This window comes from Vanessa tameamea, chromosome 9 (genome assembly GCF_037043105.1).
Source record: "Vanessa tameamea isolate UH-Manoa-2023 chromosome 9, ilVanTame1 primary haplotype, whole genome shotgun sequence".
Classification (NCBI taxonomy): Eukaryota; Metazoa; Arthropoda; class Insecta; order Lepidoptera; family Nymphalidae; genus Vanessa; species Vanessa tameamea.
In genome coordinates, this window is record NC_087317.1 from 7547262 (window position 1) to 7564466 (window position 17205).

At 32.0% G+C, this 17205-nt stretch overlaps 1 protein-coding gene across 1 annotated transcript in view; it reads left to right on the top strand.

The window, feature by feature from the left end:
• LOC113395068 (uncharacterized) overlaps window positions 1–17205 on the top strand; it is a 46472-nt gene that overhangs the window by 27201 nt on the left and 2066 nt on the right. The window contains exons 2-3 of the mRNA XM_026632613.2: window positions 4024–4166; window positions 14966–15068. Coding sequence (XP_026488398.1) covers window positions 4112–4166; window positions 14966–15068 — 158 coding nt within the window. The 5' untranslated portion in view covers window positions 4024–4111. The remainder of the gene's footprint in view (window positions 1–4023; window positions 4167–14965; window positions 15069–17205) is intronic.

The window sequence follows — 17205 nt, forward strand, 5'->3', positions numbered from 1 at the left end:
TTTACAGAGAAAGCGGAAGAGAAGTTATATTCATACTTATTGACATTTGCAAACATTTTGGAAAGCAGCCAGTAGAAAACAAAATGTTCGCATATCAATGTGCTGTTAAAATTGACGCAAAATATACCTCCCTCATGACATGAAAATAATATAACAGGACCCAGTTAGTTCAAAAGTTTTACGAAGTGGAATCGAAGACTTGCATATGCAGAAGCAATATTTTTGTGCCGACCTTTGTAATTTAGCACGACTAACTTTTTTAAAGAGTTGCTCCATTCATATCAATGTTCGCTATAGTGAACTTACAATATAAATGAAAACGGCAAATATCGATAAGAATTACACTGTACCTAGATGTGAGTAAGTTCTGTCATGACGCTAGCTTCCGCTATTAATGCATAAGGCAATCTCTTTCCGCTCATGTTTGTTTTTCTTAGACTGAGATATTTGCCAGATGAAGTTGTACGCTTGTTTAATTTATAGTTCTCTTCCGACAGTTTCAGTCTCCGACCATGGAACTTAAGAAAGCCTCGTTTTACTACAAGCCAACCACAACTAGGTTTTAAATGTTGGAGTAGTTACCAAAGCTACGGAAAACAACACTGTCTTGCTGTCTTTTTTACCTTCTCTTGTCTTACAATTTACAATCGTTAGTCGTGGTACCGTCGATACGTACGATTCCTTAAAAAATACTTAGGCTGAATACGGGTTGCTTGCTTTCAACAAGGTTGCTTGCTTGACATAAAGTATAATGATGTCGCAATACCATTTTTTCATCCGTTATTTTTAAAGATGTGCTACCTTCAGCATTAAATGAGAATCTGAAACAAATTAAAGTGATAAAACCTATGGAAAACCTCTAGAAAAGCTAAAAAGGTAAATTTATTTCACGGAACACGTTCATATATATGCTTCTTATTAGAAATTCGGTTAAAGACTAACTAAGATCAATATGAATTGTAAAAAAAAGGGTAAGCAGTAAATTGTTTGCTTGTTTGATTATGATGATTTGATGGTCAAAATCTTTCTGGAAACAAAATAAAATCCGTGAGACAGATATGTAAGGCAAAGAATTACATCATCTACGCAAGTTATAACAGGATACTGAACTATTAAATTAGATTAACGAGCTCATTAAATTAAATTACGAGTACTTACCACGAGTCTTGATTTGACCTGCAAACTGAGGTGTTTTCGCTAAACAAATCATTGACTTAAATAAATTAATAATTTTCTTTTAACGTTGTCGGTATCATTTCTAAGTATAATATGCATTTTTTTTTAAATATGCTTTACATTGCATATATCATTTCTTTTTTACTACATAACATTTACTTGAGTACATATCAAGAGAGATCGGAGGTGGCAACAATTTATTACAGAAGAACTAAAATTTTGTTTATTTAGCTCAGCCTGCATGTATCTGATGTAAATCTTCTACATGTTTATCTATCATACCTTACTCTATTAGTGTGGTGGAGTAAGCTCTAAGCTTTCTCTTCAAAAACCCTTAGCCCAACAATGGGACATCTACAGTCAGATAGGTGACAGACTAGCTTTCACTGTCTCAATAAAAAATACTATACCTATGAGTAAAATTATCCAGGGATCCAATTATTAAGTTTCCCTTACTCGTCAAAGCGTTAAATTACAAAATTCTTAACATCCCGTTAAAGAAATAAAAATTCTCTTCACATCGATGTTTGTGTTTGTATTAACTTCTGTGAATGGCTTTAGGTTAAAAGCTACTCCTTCGATTTAATCCTATACATAGAAATATATTGTTCTCTGAAATGTAATGTATTATTATTATTTACTTATATTTAAAATGCGAAAGTAACTCTGCATCTCGGTCTGTTGCTCTTTCACGGCCAAACCACTGACCGAATTTTATCAAATTTGGTATGAAACAAGCTTGAACTCGAAGGAAGGATACTTTTTATACCTAACACACTTTAGTTTTTTAATATATTGAATGAAATCAAATATTTTTGATAGTGTTTACTTCTTGTTTAACATTAAATAAAGAAATCGAATTAATTTGCTACTAATCTTCCATTTAAGTAAAACTATATTCAAAATTGTAATATATGGATTAAAAAGTACGAATCAATTATAAAATAATGTATTTAATTCACTCGTATTTATTATCACAAAACAAAAACTTACTTTTTTAAGCTACATTATATTAAAAATATAAATAACGGTATCCATCAAAATTAAAAAAAAACATGGAAAGTCATGTTTACACACCACATTTCTACGTCTAAGCATGAACAATCTTTTAGCTGTAATCTCTCCATCAAATGTATGTTTTGCATCTCGATGCTTTGCCTTCAGTCTCTTTGAATCAAGGTTTCAATCCAATGAGAACTTCAAACTGCAATACCATTACGTTGATGTAAGACACAAATTAATGAAAGGCTTAAATTAATTACTTTATTTATCTCTCGCAATAACATTATCGCTAAAATATCTATTTATAATTATTTTTGCACAAACGATACACAAAATAAAATAAAATGAATATAATTGTTTTAGCAATGAATGCCAGGTTGAATGGATACAGGAAGAGAAATCACATGATACGATATAAAATGATATAGATTTCAATCTATACTATTATAGATTAAAACAACCTAGAACATCCTAAAACGACTCTATCTTACATCTTATGACCTAATATATGAGGAGTCGGTTTTTGTAGCTGAAAAATCATCGTCGTAAATAAAAATTATAGCAGAAGATGCCGCGCGTTTTGGAAAATGTTTTAGTACGTAATATTATTATATAAGTAGCTGCACTTTGCAGTTTCACCCGCTTTAAATTTAAAATTTTGACGTGACAAGCGTGAAGTTCACGTTCTTGTACATAATATACCCATTTGAATGTCAGTCCTTAGTAAAATATTGGGTTTAACGTGTTAATGTGTTGCGTAACTTTGATTTGGAATATAATGTTTATAATATTTGGCGAGAAAAGACAATAGATGTACCATTAAATCGGAAGCGACAGTTTCCTTATCAAAATTAAATGTATAATGTTCGAAGTGATTGACAAGAAACAGTTATACATATACGTATATATAAGTGATGGGTGATAATAGCAGTAAAGACTGTCCATACTCGGTCCGTCTGTTTTTTTGACTATCTGTATCTTTAAACTTTATTTTGCGATGCATCCCATTTATATTTTATACTTTTGTTACACAATAATTACATAAAAAATGCTTTTATTTCATGTTTATGATGTTTAAGGCGACTTGAAGAACTTCTTGTTTTGATTTTTATTAAAATATAAATAGGTATTTGGAAACAAAACAAGGATGTGGTATTACATTCATAAATTTAAACATATTGATGTGTTTTCGTCGCTCAAACATGCGTTTAAACCAGTATGTGTAGAGTAACCGGTAGAGTACTCGGTTTGGCGTAAATTAAACTGAGTGAAGGCTGATTACTCAGTATAATTGTGCTCTATACATCATTAATTCACACTAGTAGTGCTTAGACATGAGCTCTATTTTTAAATAGTTTAACAATAATTGTTAAAAGCAATAGGTGGTGGTTGTACTATAAGTGCTTCCCTTTACTATTTAAAGTAAAGGCTTCACTGATTTTATTATTGTTTGTTGGAGACATATAAATATATAAGACATACATTTATAATATGAATCAAATTTAGCATAGTTAATAAATATAATAATCATGTTTTTATATAATTATAAATTTTGACATTTATTGGTTTATGTTAACACGCGCCTCGTACACATCCACTGAAACGTAATGAATATAATTATTGTATGTGTGCTAAGGTGCGAGTGGGTTAACTATGTTTCACGATACAACGATTACATCGGAGATATGGCTCCAAGTATGATATACAATAACTGTATTATGCATTTGATATTTTTTCCTAACAATGTGAGTGAAATAATTTATTGTTTCAATCTTGTTACTATTGGTTACGTTTGGTTACTATTATAAATATTATGAAAATAACATTATTGTATCATTGTTGTAGGTTGCGGTAGCAAGGATTCATCAGGTGTGGGGTCTGCAGCATGTGGCGGCGATGACGCGGCGTGCAGCGCGCGGCATGCCCTGCTGACATGGCACCCAGCCGCTCCGCCCTCCTTACGCTGGCAGCTCTCACAGCACTCGCCGGTACCGATTTTTTTTATAATTAACCTATACAATTCTACGGCAAGGATATTTTAGTATAGCAGTGTAGGCAGTATGTGGGTTTGCAATAACGTTGCAGCACGCATTGTCATAAAACAAGCCGTTCCACGCTAATTACTCTGGCAGCTTTTCGCCACAATTACCACAATGTGTTTTATAGGGTAATGTTTGGATTGGCTTTAACAAATAACAGTTGACTTCTAACTAATAACGTTGCTATGCCATATTGGAAAATAAAATAGAAGCTCTTATCTATACATGTTTATACTTTTACTTTTTTAATAATGTTACGATTTTTTTACACACATTTTCTATTATTAATATAATCAGGTCATTGGATACGTCACATTATATACTATACCTTAAAAAATGTCCTATTTTTTTTCAACGATATTCAAAATAACTGAATATAAAATGACCTCTACAGACATTATAGACAACTTACCGTACAAAATATGATATGTATATGTATTATAATCATTACATTTAATACTACAAATAATTCCAAACTGATATTATTCATATTTTGCTTATATACTAGGTTACATTCTGAAAAGCATTTTTTTTCAATTCAATTCGGTGAATAATACATTTTTGAACAAATCCGGCCACTGTTTAAAGCCTGCTCTTCGATTTTTGCATTTTCAGCATGAAATACCGACAGCGAGAAAAATTGCCAGTAATTTATCAATCACTTTCCTGTCCTATCCGAAATCTGACAATTCACTTACCTTAGAAAATACCTTTGGTTGGTTTACAAATTCTGTCCAAAATAAGAAACCTTATTATACGTAATAATTTTATGAATTACAATGTAATGGAACTATTTTGCATAAACGCATCAAGTGCTCATTTCGTAGTGAAATCAACTAAAAGTATAATTTATATCAAACATCCATATCGTAAAAGAAGATATAGAAGGACCACGAAGTCATAATGTTAATGCATATAAGATTAACTGATTGCAACTGCACACATTTTAAAACAAACTAGCTCATAATAATATTTATATACTTACACAAATATAAGTACTACGAAGCGAGCTAAGATGCGCTTCACTGGATTGGGTCATTCGTGTGCAGATATTATTTTAAAACGACTCTGCGCTCATAAAACTCAGAAAATCTTGCTGAATTCTTATAAGGACGAGTAAATATTAGTTCATCATAGTCTCAAGTGTAATAGCCGTTATGACAAATGTTCGAACCAGATTAGAAATAATAATAATGAAAGAGATTATACAGCTTTGAAAATGACAATTTGTTTGTAATAGACAGACAAGTGAATTTATTACTTTGTATAATTCTAAATACAGCTTATATAAGGTACGATTAAATCATTTTGCTAGGTTTCATTAATATCATAATTATAATATTGTAATCATTAAAAATTAATACAATATCCTAAGTTGACGCCACGTAAAATCATCCAAACACAAAGTTTGTGGTATATACGGTAGTAGGTGCAACAAACCTGATTGGAAGGGGATCACAGAAAACACGATTACGCCAATCCATAAACGCCTTAGCTTCATTTGTCGAAGAGAATACTGAACATCAATCTGCAACGTTATAAGTCGACTTATCTGTATTTGTGTGCGACTTTAGCAGCAGTAGTTTTTAGCACCCTTAACGAAAAATCTTCCGACAAAACTTAACGCACAAGATAAAACACCACCCAGGGTGGTTGCTCACCCTTTTCACGTTAAGCCTGTAATATTATTGAAAGCCAACCTCGTAGAACCTTTTCTACAGTCCTGTCACGCCTGATGTATGTGACAAACAACAAGATTTCACACACTTAGTTTAAAAATCCACAAAGCATACATTATGCCAAAATGGTAGGGAGAATTCGGGAAAAGGGGTAAACTTGGTATCTTTAAAAGGTATAAAATGGGCTGTAAATCTGGTCTGTAAATTTCTTTCCTGGTAAAAACTAGGTTGATACTTGTTCTTGGTGTCGGTCAACATCAAAACGAGTCCTATTTATTTGAAATTTATTCGGACATGTAATATATTTTTTATGTATCGATATTTTAATTTTTTCTAATTACTTTGTTATATATTATAATGTATCGGTATATCATACTATGTCATTAAAACATTTTTTAGGTAAACAACGCATCTTAACTAGGCTTCTTTTTACCCCTATTTACTGAACCCACCCTATTTAGTTTGCGTCTGGTAAAATCCAGACGGTAAAAAAGCATTTTATTACCGTCGGTTCAGAGGTTATTAATATTTAATATGAAAGGCAGAAATACATTTACACCGAAAGCAATGAATTATGATATTCTATCGTGCCGTATTAAGGCAATTAAACCGTTGTTTTGATCAGGTTTTTTATGTGTGTATTTGTAATGTTCAAGATCATGTCGCGTATACGGTAAGATGATCGCAGTCTCGCTACAATGAAGGTTTTATTACCGAGATTTTACCAAGCAATGACGAAGAAACAAGTATTATTTATACAGTCGGTAACACGCTAAGCGATCTCTCCGCCCGTATTTGGTGTCCGTAAGCACGCTTAGCGCCTCTTTTAGGCGTTTTCACAAACGACTTTTATATATCCAGGGTGATAATCCAAATTACAAAAAGTAAACGGCAATTTGTATTACGAGAAATGTTTAAAATAACTAGATCATTTATTTAAATAAAAAAAATCATGGAAAAAGAGCTCAAGGAGCCAAAGATACGATTTATTACGACTGTGACGTAACTTTTCTGAAGACGGTTTAAAGATCTACAAATCTTACGTACAGAAATATGTTTTATCTGTTAGAGTTTGCCAGCGTTCGCCAGAGACTCGACGGGGTGAACAATTTTCTTTTCAAATACGGAACATTGACATAATAAATTATATATCTACAGTCTATGCCTGAAACTATATGCTGTCGCTCTGTGATAATTGAGACAAATAAAGAACTAACAATAAAAAAACCTTTTAAAATATTAATCCGATTAACTTAATACAGGCAACGTGTTTTAAGGGCCTACTCGTATAAAGCCTGTTTTGTTTTTAATTTTGGTCCACTCCATACCATTGAGTCAATGAGCGAAGACGACCACTCGGCTAATTAAAAGTACAAATTAAAACAAAACATCTAAAAGTAAATTTTAACTTTAACAGAATTTTAATATTTATTTTCTTACAAACCAGAATTGAATGTTATTTTATTAGAATGTTTAAATTGAAAGTTTTTATTATTTTATTTTTTTTAACTAATGTTAGTTAAAAAAATCCGTTCCTATAAAAAAAGCATTAGATTTTTCTATCGAGTAATTCCCAGTAGAAAATCGAGTTTAGAAATTAGCTCATTCGCTGTATCAATATGTATCGTACCTCGAAAACCACGTAAACCCGTTGGCTGGCGCCTGAGGTCTCCAGTTGATGTCAGATCGCCTCATCGAATTATGAAAGTGAGGGATTAGAGAGTGCACCTGTGTTTGTATACAAACTTGAGTACTATAATATCTCCTACGCAAGCAGAAATTCTCCGTTATTAATTGCCGCTGCGAACAGAATCAATTACCACATTTATTTCTTTGCAATCCTTTCATAATATAAAAATAATGTTTATTATTGTAATTCGTTTGATTGTTAAGATATAAGGTACACCTGCATTTATGAGATGGCAGTGTGTGATTTTATGGATGGATATCTATTAACATTTTCAAAGAATGTGGTCGAGTGAATTAAAAGTAGACAATTTAACAAAAAGTAGATTTTTTTTTTTTTATAGATATATCTTCAAAACAAAAGAGTTCCAAGATAAAATAGTAATAAAAAAGTGTACCAACTCAGATGACGTCACCAAAAACGCAGTTCCTATCCCAATAATAATTAGTTACACTATGAAAATGTAGAAAATAGCTTCGCTTTTATTTCACAATACGACGTTTAAAATTGAAGATGCAGTGCACAAAGTATGAACGTAAACATCGTACATACTGAAGACTCGAAGTCCACAATCAATATGATTTTATGAAGGAAAATCTGCTTCATTGCAGAAATATTGAGCGTAGAGCTATTTTATTAAGACTCAAATGTCGCTTGCGAACCAATATCGATGGTGAGTTTTGATTGCATTCCATTTACATAAGCGACAAACGATGTACCTACCATACAAATAGCCTAGGCCACTTCAGAAACTAACGAAGCATTGGATATTACCAACCGGATTTTGTAAATTGTCACCGAAAACTAACATTCGAAATTAATGGATATTCAATGACGAACCGATTTGCAATTTTACTCCAATTGATTTCACTTTTATTTGTTCGTAGGGATATACGCTGATATTTAATTGGTCTCATTTTTATTATTGACCAATATAATTTACCCGCAAAAGATTTCAAGTTGAAAAGTTTTGTTTTATAAAAAAAAAGTAATTGAAATTAATAAGTTTACATGCGAATTGCCGCTTACTGTTTTACGAAGTTCTAATGAGTCAACTTAATTAATAGCATTCATAAAGTGAAATTAAAAATTTATACATATATATATAATTACTATAATGAGTTAGTTAATGTAACTACATGCACAAGGGACATAACATCTTAGCTCACGGGGTTGGTGGCGCATTGGTGTGGAGTGAAGGAATGGTTTTTATTTCTTAGTGTCAATGCGCGGTGATGACATTTTACCATCGGGTGGTCCATTTGCCAATCCGCCTACCTATTACATAAAAAAGCATTAATTACATATACAATGCGGATTTTGGATGTGGATGCGGATCTAAATATTATAAACCAAAGTCGCTTATCTAAACAACTCAACGGATTTTGAAACGGTTTTCATTAAAAGATAGAGCGATAAACGAGAAATGTTTGTATAGCTTATTTTAAATTATTTTGATCAATATGGCTATATGACGGTAGTTTATAAAAATGAAATTGTTCGTACGCTTACATGGCTAACCCAACCCTAAAGCTTAGGAGATACATCTAAGCAATGTAATAGAAAAATTTTGGTACGCGATAACAACGTGAGTGACATTGGACATTTACTTTTAAAGACTAAAGTTGTCTTATACACATAAACATTTGAATGGATACGTTAAATGATAAAACCGTTTCCAAATTTATCGGCTACGAAAAAATCGGCGCAAAACGGGTGGTCGGAAATCTGTTATTTAAATTACCCAAATTTGTATCTACAAGCCAAACCAATTTCGATCTATGTGTCACAATAAAATTACGACTGATACCAATTTTAGATTATTCATATCCTTACTTACCTACAGACTTACTATACACTTATAAATAAATAAACTAAACGCACTTTTCATTTTTTTTTATTAATACATTGCATGTGCGAACCCGGGCGGGTTGCTAGCGATACAATTATTTGTTATAAGCCCCTCAAGTTTGAACTAGTTAAGAATTTTAACGAGTCACTTACTACCAACTCACAAAAATATTTTTATACAAATGCTACATATAACAATAACTAAATTTCAAACTCATGTTAAAAACTTAATTAAAAAATAAAGCATTATTATTCTGCATAAGATTATGTAGGTGATAAAACTTTGGAGTTCGTATAATAATATCCTCAAAAAAGATATATATTTTAATTGCATATAATTATTACACAATAATATTGAAAAAAGGAAGGATTCGGTATCTTGTCGGATCTTCGTAGTTAAATTTAGATTCCAAACTAATATTTGCAAAACATTAGATATGTTCAAAAGTGCTTGTAAGTTCGTGCTTTTATTATAAACATTACAGTAAAAGCTAGTATTATTAAAGGATTACACTCTAGTAGTTACATTCAGCATATCACAAACGTGATCATATTACGCGGTTTCAGAAGTGAGTGCCCCTCGTTTAATCTGCGACAACACAAATTTGCTTTTGGAAATTTGTGCTGTGTTCCGTTCTTGGAATCGGTATTTTTTAAATTTACATTTTGGCACTATTAAAGTTTTTTACGAAGCGAAAACATTTTGTATATTTAAATTAGCTAAAACATATATCTTAATCATATATTAACAAATGTTACTTATGCAATTGAGGTATGACCTCAAGATAAACATTTTAAAATATTTTTTCCAATAAAAGTCTCACGTATCGTATTCTTAAAATATAATTTCATCACTTATCCTAATTAATGTTATTCGATTTATTTCGTTGTTTTCTTTTCACAAACCAACGGGATTTCTTTAATCCCACGATAAATAATGTATTTACTAATCTGAAGAACGTATAATATTAGAGAAAGAATTGAGAAGACAGGCAAATGTCATAATACTATTCCGTCCGCTTATTCCGTCCGTCTATGGTCAACATCTGTTTTAAAATTTAAATTCTTCAGTGAATAAAAGTAAAGTGGTTGTCTAAAGCGTCGAAGTAGTCGAGAGGTGGGAAGCGCAGTGGCCGACCCTCCCATCGTTTTGTTTCAAACCATGCACTAAAATCCGAAAGCTTAAAAGTGCTGAATTTTACAAACGCTTTTAAGAGAAAAGCTGAAAATTTTATAATAAAAAAGACTGAATTTATTTTTTATTTCCGTATCATAGAAAAATATTTAATTTATTACCGTTGGAGTCAATCAATACCTATGAAACGTTATTTTATTTAACAAATAATAACAAATTTTACTTGGTGGTAGGGCTTTGTGCAAGCCCGTCTGGGTAGGTACCAGCCACTCATCAGATATTCTACCGCCAAATAACAGTACTCTGTATTGTTGTGTTCCGGTTGGAAGGGTGAGTGAGCCAGTGTACAGGCACAAGGGACATAACATCTTAGTTCTCAAGGTTGGTGGCGCATAGGTGATGTAAGGAATGGTTAATATTTCTTACAGCGCCTTTGTCTATTATGAGCAGTGGTGACCACTTACCATCAGGTGGCCCATATGCTCGTCCGCCAACCAATGAAATAAAAAAAAAATGACTGCTGTTCTAAGGCCTCCGCTCCCTTTTGAGGAGAAACACTTGAACTTATTTTACCACGCGCTTCTAAAGCAGGTTAATATATAAAAAATTGGCAGAATTTCATTAAAATTAGACACACATTTTCCTTCAGCGCCGAGCACGAGATTCAGTGATGCTTGCCTAGGTTTGAAGCCGCAATCATCGGATAAGTGCGTTTTAGCCACTGAGCCATCTCGGCTAAAAATGTACATACTTTATATTTTAAAGTAACAATAAATTACCGAATTATAATAATGTTATAACACCATTTTCGTGTTCTTTTTTATTACAATTTTTAGTCTACAACTTAGTACAGACATTAATTTGAAAGTCAAAACAGCTTCAAGTGATTTTTTAAAGTTGTATAATTTTAATATTGCTTGTGATACCAATGTATTACTGTTATATATATTATACATACTCACTATTTCGGAATATTAAATACGATATTGATAAGAAAAAAAATAGGAATAGTATTTATTTAAGAATTATTTATTTTAATACAAATGAATTATAATTAAACCTAAAAATAACGACTGTATAAAACATGACCACGAGGAATGGAGGTAAGAATACTCGTAGCATTTTCCCGTTGAATTGCATTTTCAATTCCCTCGGCGACAAATGACCCGGCCCTCCTTTCACCTGTAGATGCTGAAGATATATTTTCTTAAGTAATTTAAAAGAATTAAAAGAATTTAGAAAATTACGACGAAGTGACGAAGTTGTATAGTTTTTTGTACTAAGGTCTAATTGGCCCGAGGTGTTTTAATTATGCAGCTGAAAAAAAAAATTTGGAGTTAATGATGAATAATTGCAAAGCTTGCTCGCTTTAGCATTTTTCAACCGATTAATGCTTTTTCTCTGACATGAGACGTGTCACGTGTACTCTCACAATAGCGGGAGTCTCCGTTCCCAGGGATACCAACGTCACGCCATTATGTATCTCACTATCACTACACGGTTCAATAATTATAATAAGAGCAAAAATGTCGATAGTCGCAGAAGTCTTTTATTGTACCATTAGTGTCCTCTCATGACTTCGTCCGCGTGTAAGAGGAGTGGGGGTACCAGTGACTATAGGTATAAAAAATTTGGTAAATAGTTAGAACGTTAGAAACAAATAAACAAAACTCACTTTCACATTTATAATAATATTTAGGATCACGGAAAAGTGACGGAAAATACAACCGAAACTCCTTGAGGAAGAAAGACAAAAGTCAAAACGAGTCCATCTTACTTTCCATACGGACACCTGTGTTCAAATCGGTGATTCCAGCCAGAGATCTATTGTTATGCGAAAACTTTCGTTATCTAAATGTCCCAAGATTTAAAGGGTATCGTGTGCTACCTCCGACAATATTTATTAAAGAATCAGGTTCTTCAATTGATTTAATTTATTAAGAATCAATGGCGTATCTGAATTGTTTAGTCAGCCAATTCATCGTTCATAGAAAAGGCTGGTTCAACTCTCATTTGTTTCTTTATTAAATTGGGTCAAATAAGCCGACTCTATTTACCCTTTAACTCTAACCTGCGACAAATACAATGATAATGTCTATATGAGAATTATTTTAATATTTCCATTAGCGGCTTACCTTCTGCTTTATTATAATAAAGGTGCACATTTTTAAACATTTCATTTGATTCATTTGATGAACGAGGCAGATATTGTGTTGAGATACTTACTATGCGGCTAGCAGCAACGCTTGAAAATGACGTGATAGCGGCATCAGTGTTCTTATCTTTAAAATATGTCCTGAATTGAAAATACAGCTGCTGGTTTTAGTAAAGGATATGTTTAGTACAAGAATTCCAGAGTTTTATCAACAAATTTTGTGAGATTACAGGAAAGAATACTACCTGTGTTCTGAAGATATATAAATCTATCTGTCGATATCTTGGCTTTCAAAGATACATATTTTTACGCTTTTGGTTAGTAGCTATTTGTATATCAAAATGAATCGAAATTTTATTTGATTTTCCTTAATTGTGCGAATATAAATCAACAAAGAGAATCGACAATGAATAATCACGAAGCCACATTTTGTATCTATTTAAATACGAATACCAAACTCAATTGAATATTCAGCGACACAAAACAACCAAATTATAACAATATCTTTCCAATACATGCTGAACTTTTGTCCTCCATACAATATTTGGATACGATGGTCTCCAATGTCAAATATATAATTTTTCTTTACGTATGTATAAAACTGAACTCCTCCCAAACGGCTGTATCATTGTTGAGGACTTTATTATGTATTTTTAGGTTGGACCCGGTAGCCGGTGCCATTGGATTCCAACATTATTTGTACCAAAAGAAATAAAAGAAAAAAATCCCCCGTACGAAGTTGGGAAAGCAGATAGAAATATTTAAAAAACGAAAGAGTCTTTGTTGATTTCTTGATTTCCCATTCTCTTCACAGCTTGAAAGCAACTGTTTGACATATCTTTCTTTGCATAAAGGTAGTTGGTGGACCGGAGACTAATTTCTATACCGAAAAGTGGCGATTGGAGTTAGTCTGTAGCATTTTCTGTAGTTACTGCTACATACTTAATACTTTACGAAGTAAATTTTGACATTAGACATTGGACGTTTTTTTATTAACTAGACATATTCTCCACTCTTAAGAGATAACTATACAACATAATATGTAATTCCCACATTTAATGGTGAGTTTTAAAAATAATCTATTTGCTATAGAATGCGGTATATTTAAAGTAAATTTATATTTCAAGGTCGTAGAAGTAATTTAATTAATTACTAGAAGGGTTTCAAAATATTTTTAATTAAAACCCATCTAGTAGTTAATTTCTGTTAAATGTAAACTCGGCAATTAATAAGTTATAATTTACGCCAAGCAAAGCGCGTGGGTTGACTAATAATATGTTAAAAATACTAGTAATACATACACAAATTCTTTTTAAATTTTCTATTCGTTTAATCCTTATGTATTGACCGATTAATAATTAATTTGTTGTTACAAGTCATTTAATAACGGTGAAAATGTAGGTACAGGTTTATATTAAATATGAAATATATGCTTTTATGCGTTTAAAAGCGTACTTTATTCCGATAGCGAAATGCAGACAGCATTTTTATTTCAAATGTTCCACAAATTAATTAATGGTAAAAATGTTTTCGTAAATAAATATTTATTTTATTCAACAGTTTAGTTCGCATAAAGTTATGTGAAAAACGATTGAACATTTGCGCAAAACATTTTCTAGCATACTACGTAATCCAATGCAACAAAGCTTTGTCGACACAGAAGATTTCCTTGTCCTATTTCTACAGTAAAGAAATCGCCTCTCTTAAAAATTCGTTTAATTTCGTTCATGTCATAATAGCAACAAATAACGCCAACGTCAAAGCCAGCGTGTAAGGGATGAAATTTCGCTTAATTAACTTTCCCGAGAAATAGTGAGGGATTTTTTTATGCTTTGAGTAATAGCTATTGAAGTATAAAAACAATTAAGGTACCTATTCAGAGGCTTAATGCTTTAAATGAAATGTAATGTAATATCATGCTATACCCGTCAAATATTTTCTATATTAATTTTAAGAAAAATTGTGATATTCCCTACCATTTTGTACTTTAATCATTCTTTTGTTGTGACATATTGTTGAAAAATGATTCAGTATTTCTAATATCCTTATTGCTTGTTTTATCAATATAATTGTTACTTATCTCATTTTATATAAATATATATCTATTGAAGTTAATAGAATTTTGGCTTAAATGTTATGAATGTTAAAGAAAACTAGTCAAATAAAAAAGCACATAATTCGTTACAGAACAAGCATCGACATAATAAAAAATATTTAAGCAGTTTTATTGTGGGACCGCAGGGTGTTGTGTGTGCGCGCCGCAAGGCAGCGTGCAGGGCGGCGCGCAGGTGCCGGCTGTGTCGCACTCCACCGCGCCGCCCGCCGGCGTCGGCGGCGTCCGCAGGTACGCTCACCACCAACACTTACTACCCTCTGTGTGTACACCGCACAAATAGAATCTCTCCACGAACTTGAGGACGTGTTTCCGCTATGTTACAAAGTGCAGCAGGTATAGTGTATAGACGCTGCTAATCTCAACACTCCTCTGTTTACGACAAAGTTTATATATCTTTTGAACTTGCTACTCTCAAAATATTAGAGACCGATAAATTTATGTGTAACACATTCACTTAATATAAAAGTCGGTAATAATGAAAGATTAGCAAAGCTATTTGTTTCCTTTGACTAAGGAATATTTTCGAACTATACAATTTTATTTTATTTGTTATCTAATAAAATAAAACGTCCCAATGATGTAATATTATATCAAATAAATTACAAACTCTAAATACTCAACCTACCTAACTCCACTCCTACTCAAGAGTTTTTACTTAATATATAATTACATCGTATCACAATGTCCACTATAATCCATACAAATTACTTAGGGGCCTGAGAATTTATGGGGTAAGCTGAAGGAGGTTTCTATAATATAGCTCTATTTAATGACTAGACTATAGAATGACTTACAACCGAAACTCGCGGGAGAACAATAAATAAGAACTATGTTCAATATAACGCTATGATACAATGTTATTTTAATTAATTTATAGATAAGGCTTAAACTAAATATGTAATTTTTAACTTAATATATCAAACAGTATAAATCTCAGCAAAAACACAAATAAAAAGGTTTTATTAATCGTTTAAACACTACATAGATTATGAAATAGCTTGGAATTAGTATTGGGTGATTCCAGATCTTATAATAATTTAATTAAGCTATGTAAATTGGTGGAAAAAAGTAACTTCGGCAAAATCTTCATTACGAAACGGTGGTTGTTTTACATTTAATTTAATACTGTAACTTGGTGATTCGAAAGGGCTCATTAGAGTTTACTGGAATATAGAACATTTTGATTTTGAATGCTCAATATAATGCTGTAATAACGGAAACACTTTCTCTGACGTTCAAGTTCTCATATCGATAACGCTAAGTAATGTGTGTTTTCTGTCTAGTTAACTGTGTGTCGATTCAGAGTGACGTAAGTTAGTGTCATTATGAGTACTAACAAAGTTTAACCCTATTGATTTAAATCCAAAAAAATAGATTACATTTTGACGATTTTTATAAGTTCACAGAATAAACAAAACAAAGTCACAATAAACTTTTTGTTGCACATCACTCAAATGATTACGAGTTGAAACATTAAAAGTTCATTGTGGACGTAAATATGTAAGTTATGTTTTATATTATATGTTATCATCCGCAACGAAACGGCTCCGACGAGATAATGTAAGTAATTTATTACATTGACAAATACATTTACCATAACCTCTGTAATAATGAGTACCAGAATGCAGATAAGAGTTCTAGAAGAACTCTTGTAAATCATCGATTGTTACCGATGGTTGATGTAAGCATAGATCCACTGCATGGTAACAACATACGTAACTGCACGTTTGATTTGTAGTTTAACGCAAGTAGGTATGAAGCAGTCAGTGCATACTACATACATACAGAATTACTTAAATATATTTACTTGTATATCAAACTTAAGGCGCCCCATGACTTTAATAGTATTTAGCATTACAACTTCAATTCGTAAATTGTAAGAAACACTTTTTAGGAAGTGGAAGATAAAATTTTAAGTCCTGCGAAATTGAATTGTTTGTTTAACTTTATTTGTAATATAATATCGAAACTATGTTTGTATATACTCGTAAAAATATTTTGTTAAACTAAACTGCATTTTATTCTATTCCTTTAATGAAGCTTGTATATGATTCCAAATGTTTCGCGCATTAATTTAACGTAACAGAAAGTTAGCTTTAGATATTCGCAAAGTTCACGGTAGTTTATAGCATTCGCATGAAACACATGTTTACATACGCTAGGCATCCTGCACGAATCGCAATTGAAATATCCTTAAAAACGGGAATGCTAACAATTCAATTTCGCTTTTTTTGCTTCTATCAGTAAAAACTCCAATTTGTATGGTCTGATAGCTTCGGCGTTGAAGTATTTGGCATTACTCCAGCCGCCAATGGCTGGCAGTTTTATTGTGTAATTACCAGAGATTATTGCGAATTTGTCGTAC